The 5,804-nt window shown below is 39.1% G+C and overlaps 1 protein-coding gene across 1 annotated transcript; it reads left to right on the top strand.

The window, feature by feature from the left end:
- The first annotated feature begins 484 nt into the window (after window positions 1-484).
- On the top strand, window positions 485-1,987 carry LOC114368250. The gene is made up of 4 exons (XM_028325573.1): window positions 485-772; window positions 845-1,133; window positions 1,416-1,561; window positions 1,910-1,987. The coding sequence occupies exons 1-4, from the start codon at window positions 485-487 to the stop codon at window positions 1,985-1,987; spliced, it is 801 nt and encodes a 266-aa protein (XP_028181374.1).
- Window positions 1,988-5,804: the final 3,817 nt, after the last annotated feature.

The following is a 5,804-nucleotide window of genomic DNA, read 5'->3' as shown; positions in this document are numbered from 1 at the left end:
GAAATAGAAGCTAAGAAGGATGAAGCCCGAAATGTCCTTAAAGATTAAAAAGGAAGTGAAAAAGCAGTTCGATGTTGGCTTCTTGGCGGTGGCTCGATACCCTGAGTGGGTGGCCAACATTGTGCCAGTCCCTAAGAAAGATGGGAAGGTACGAATGTGTGTGGACTATCGGAACCTAAACCGAGTCAGTCCCAAAGATAACTTTCCTTTGCCACATATTGGTGTCCTTGTGGAAAGGACATGTTATACCTTGGTATGGGCATCCCATCATCTAAGACATTATATGTTGAGCCATACCACTTGGCTGGTATCCAAGATGGACCCAGTCAAGTACATTTTTTAGAAGCCCGCTATTACGGGGCGGATTGCTCGGTGGCAAGTTTTGCTATCTGAGTTCGACATTGTCTATGTCACCCAAAAGGCGATAAAGGGAAGCGCCTTGGCAGACTATTTGGCTCAGCAGCCTCTCAATGATTACTAGCCCATGCATTCGGAGTTTTCGGATGAAGACATTATGGCCTTGTTCGAAGAAGAGTTAGAGGATAAGGACATGGATAAGTGGGTCGTGTGGTTCGACGGCGTGTCCAATGCCCTAGGCCATGGGGTTGAGGTGGCTTTAGTCTCTCCCGACAATCAATGCATTCCCTTCACAGCTAGATTAGGTTTCGATTGCACGAACAACATGACCAAATACAAGGCATGTGCCCTCGGGATCCAAGCGGCAATTGACTTCAATGTCAAGTTGCTCAAAGTGTACGGAGAGTCAGCCTTGGTGATTCACCAGCTGAGGGGAGAATGGGAGACTAGGGATCATAAGTTGATACCCTATCAGACTTACATCAAGAAATTGGATGAGTTCTTCGATGATGTCTCTTTCTACCATGTTCCCAAAGAGGAGAATCAAATGGCCGATGTGCTTGCCACTCTAGCATCCATGTTCCAGCTGACTCCGCACGGAGACTTGCCGTACATCGAGTTCAGATGTCGCGGCAAGCTCGCACATTGCTGTTTGATAGAGGAGGAACAAGATGGTAAACCTTGGTACTTCGACATCAAGCGATACATCGAAAACAAGGAGTACCCACAAGAGGCTTCCGACAACGACAAAAGAACATTAAGAAGGTTGGCATCCGGTTTCTTCTTGAGTGAAAGCATTCTATACAAAAGATACCATGACATGGTTTTACTCCGATGTGTGGATACCAGGGAGGCTGAACAAATGCTAGTGGAAGTCCACGAGGGTTCCTTTGGAACACTTGCCAACGGGCATGCTATGGCCCGGAAGATTCTGAGGACGGGGTATTACTGGCTCACCATGGAGAACAAATGTTGCATCCATGTTAAGAAATGCCACAAGTGCCAGACATTCACGGACAATGTCAATGCTTCGCCTATGCCTTTGAACGTTTTGGCAGCGCCGTGGCCCTTCTCCATGTGGGGAATGGATGTGATTAGGGCCATTGAGCCCAAGGCTTCGAACAGGCATCGCTTCATCTTGGTTGCAATCGATTACTTCACCAAATGGGTTGAAGCCTCCTCATACTCCAGCGTCATGAGGAGCGTGATAGTCAGGTTCATAAAAAAGGAGATAATCTGCTGGTATGGATTGCCCAGGAAGATTATCACAGACAATGCCACCAATCTGAATAACAAGATGATGAAGGAAATGTGCGAGGATTTCAAGATCAAACACCACAATTCCACGCCTGACAGCCTCAAGATGAATGGGGCAATTGAGGCAGCCAACAAGAACATCAAGAAAATTATTCAGAAGATGACCGTGTCATATAAGGATTGGCACGAAATGCTCCCTTTCATGCTGCATGGTTATCGAACCTCGGTACGCACATCAACCGGGGCAACACCGTTTTCATTGATGTATGGAATGGAAGTCGTGCTGCCATTTAAGGTGGAAGTCCCTTCTTTGAGGATTTTGGCAGAGTACGGGCTGGAAGAATCGAAGTGGGCCCGAGCATGCTTTGATTAGCTCAATCTTATCGAAGGCAAGCGTTTGGCAGCTATGAGCCACGGGCGTCTAAACCAGAGACGGGTGAAGAATGCTTTCGACAAGAAGGTACGCCCGTGCAAATTCAATGAGGGGGACCTTGTTCTGAAGAAAGTATCCCAAGACCTAAAGGACAATAGGGGAAAGTGGGCTCCGAACTACGAAGGACCTTTTATTGTGAAAAAGGAATTCTCCAGAGGAGCACTGGTGCTCGCCAACATGGATGATGAAGAATTTCCTTCACCTATGAACGCTGATATCGTCAAGCGATATTATGCTTAGCACTTGGGGCAGCTAGGGGAGTCACTACGTGATCATACTCCGAGGTTCCCCTAGAGGTTTCCTGTCCTTTGTAACTTTGATTGCAAACATCTAATGAACATCGGATTAATGATTTGCATTTCAACCTTTGCGTTGTGTCTGTTATTGCTTTAAGATTCGTATTTTCTTTTTATGGCCCGAGCCCATCTCCCTCGATCTATAGGGGTGCCGCAAACGCTTAAGTAAAATTGAACATAATAGACATTTGTTTGAGTTATTGCCCTTGAACTGCCCATGCATACGCATGCATATGCATATTTTTATCCTATGAGTCGAAGGACAGGGGAAGATTTGCTTTGAGTGATGGTCAATACCGCGCCAAATTCAAGACAAAGATGAACCAAGGTAAGTGGTAGGGTAGTCATGTTTTACTGCGTGGTGCCATTTCCTGTTTTCAGAAGACTTAGGGACGGGTACGAGCAGATACTAGGCCCGTTACCAATAAATCATCATCTCGCGTCCGGCTCAAGACGTTAAAGAAACGTTACTAGGAGGCAGCCTAGTACCTTTTAAATTTTTGCTTGTTATTTATTCACCTATGTTTCTTAAGTCATGGTTTGAATACGCCTAGTTTGCTCGTAATTCTGGGAATTTAAATAAACAAGCTCCAACACAAAGGTTAGACACAATTTTGCAAAGAATTCTTGCAAAAAAAATGTACAGAGTTAGCTCGCTTGGGCGAGCACCCTCTGCACAAAAAATATAAAAAGGGGGTTGGGGTGAAGCTTCATTCAACCCAAAAACTCCCCCCCAACACTCAAGAACGAAGGAGCTTGCGGAAATCACGAATTTTCCAGCCCTAAGTCACCATTTCTTGTGTTTTTTGGTTTCGTTTGGCATTGTTGTTCACTCCCAACAAGTAAGTACATCATTCTTTGGTTTTGTAGCCTTCCATTGATGCCCTATTTGTGCTCTAAATTGTGTGAATTTGGTCAAATCTGTGGAGCAATTTGGCCTTGAATTCAACGTAGGGAAAACTCAACGTCGGTTTTGGAAAAACCGATGCTATTGGAAAAACGTAGGGAAAACTCATCAGTTTTTGAGAAATCGATGTTGAGTTACTTCATTAACATCGGTTTTATTTAAAACCGATGTTGTGGGATCTTTTATAATGATTTTTTGGTGCCGAAAACCCTTGAGCTCCCTCACTTTTCTTTTCTAACTCTCACTCTCACTCGAAATCCCTCGCTTTCGCACTCACAACACTAAAACTCCCTCACCGCTGGCACTGCAACCTCTCGCGAGGCCTCTCTGTCTCCATGTCATTGCTTCCTCTCGTGCCTCCACTCTCTTTCTCTTCGCCCGTCCATTCTCGCCTCTCGGTCTCCACTTTGTTTGCATCGCCACAACACACTGCAGCATTCCTCACTCGTAATGTGATGCGATGCTAGACCTCCGTACCGCTGTGCCACTACTAGAACTCGTCATTCCTCACTCAATCTCAATCTCGGACCTCAGGTTTTATTTTTTTTGGCTCTATTATGCTTCAATGACTGCAAATACTGATAGTTTGAAACTTTGAATATACTATTTCATATGGGATTTGTGCTGGTGCGAGAATTCTATGTTCTGTTTGTTTTCCAGAAATACTAAAGCAGTTAAATTTGCAATTAATCTTAAATTATGTGTTCTATTTGTTTTATTCAACACATTTCATATTAAGGATCATGTTAGGAATTTCAAAACTATTCTCAAATAAACATGATATAACACATTAATATTGCTTATATTAGTTTACTTTAAATGTAGCCTTATGGTGAAGTGAGTAGGTCCTTTGTTTTAAGATGAAAGGATCAACTAGAGCATACTTGGCATCTGCTGGACAGTAATGACAACATACACTCTATTACATATAACTAAGATCTGGTGAACCCAACTATACTAGTTAAATGGATAGAACTCAAAGATTTCTTTGGACTCACAGGAAATCATCAAGTGATCATGACCCATTTTGCATAGAGTGTTTTCTTCTTAACCATCTTCAAAAGTAGTTCTAAACCAAAGGCTTGTCCTAAATGACACTCCTTGTACCACCAAATTCCTAACTCAATCACTTTTAAAGTTCTGCTAAATGAGTAGAAAATGACTTGTAACACTTTAGTGAGTAATTAAGCACTCGTCCATCTGTCAAATTTTAAAATCATATACATATCTAAGATAAACTTAATATTAATTTCACGATGTGTCGAACACCATGTACTCATTTATGAAAAGTGAAGGATTCACCCCATCTGAATTTGGAAGAGATTACGGAATATAAAAATTGGCTATGGATGGAGGACTTTTGTACAATCACAAAATTTGGAAGTTGGAACTCAATGCAATATCTAACTTTGTTTTATTTTAGATTTGTTTGTAATTTAAGTACATTATACTATACTAATATTTGCATATTTTTGTTTATAACTCTTGGTGGTATCTTTTGTGGGAAATGATGCTTGAAATGTTTCTGTTAGGAATCTTTTTGTCAACTTATCGTATTTTGAATATATAGTTTATTATATAAAATATATTGCATATTTTAAATTTATTACATTTAGTTTTCATTTACTTCTTTTCAAAGATGACATATGTTTATATTTTTGATTTTTTACAACTTCGAATGATAAGTTGTGCTATGTATAATTACAATTAGTAATTAAAAAAAAAGACTCGATATTTAAAAAAATCCAAAACAAAATATCGATTTTTAGAAAAATTGATGTTGTTGAGCAAAAATAGCATCGAATTTTAAAAAAACCAATGTTGTTGTTTACCGATAATATCAATTTTTTAACGTCGGTTTAAAAAAAAACCGATGTTATGTAGTTTAGTTTAACATCGGTTAAAAAATCGATGTTAACGTTGATATTTTTAACGTTGGTAATTTCAACATCAGTTAATAACCAATATTAAAAATCTTTTAACAACCGATGTTAAAAATTTATATTTTAATTTGCAGGCAACCTTCTAAATAATCAAATATTTATTATATGCTTTTTGCGCAAATAGTAATATTTTAGTACTCGGTGACGACAATAAAGTTTAAATCTAGCATATTGTGCAAATTACCTAAACTCTCACCACGAACCTGATCCTAGTGGTTCCATAGAAAAATACAATAATAATTCATTAATTCTCAGTTCAGTGTTAGAAAAATAAAAAATTATTTCGATAAAATAACAATATTTTATAATGGAGAATTAAAAAATAAATTTACATGAATAATGCACATTTGAATTTCTTTTACGTATGAGAAGTGAAAAAAAGAAAAGAAAAAAGAGACTTTGGTTAACTTTTTTTAACGGTGTAAAGGCGAGAGCTACAGTTTAGTTATCACACCAGTTTCATTACCATTACCGTTTTTCTCATCCTCCTCCAAGTGTGTTTTGTTCTCTCTCCTCCCTACAAAAAAATTATATATATATATATATATATATATATATATATATATATATATATATATATATATATATATATATATATATATCAACACACA

This window comes from Glycine soja, chromosome 9 (genome assembly GCF_004193775.1).
Source record: "Glycine soja cultivar W05 chromosome 9, ASM419377v2, whole genome shotgun sequence".
NCBI lineage: Eukaryota > Viridiplantae > Streptophyta > Magnoliopsida > Fabales > Fabaceae > Glycine > Glycine soja.
This window is presented reverse-complemented; position numbering and strand designations above follow the sequence as displayed.

What these genes read in the sequence shown, in the direction of transcription:
- LOC114368250 (XM_028325573.1), top strand. Translation starts at nt 485, where the DNA reads ATGCATTCGGAGTTTTCGGATGAAGACATTATGGCCTTGTTCGAAGAA. An exon ending in TGTACGGAGAGTCAGCCTTG is followed by an intron (nt 773 to 844) that starts GTGATTCACCAG and finishes ACTTACATCAAG; the next exon opens with AAATTGGATGAGTTCTTCGA. An exon ending in ATTAAGAAGGTTGGCATCCG is followed by an intron (nt 1,134 to 1,415) that starts GTTTCTTCTTGA and finishes ACGTTTTGGCAG; the next exon opens with CGCCGTGGCCCTTCTCCATG.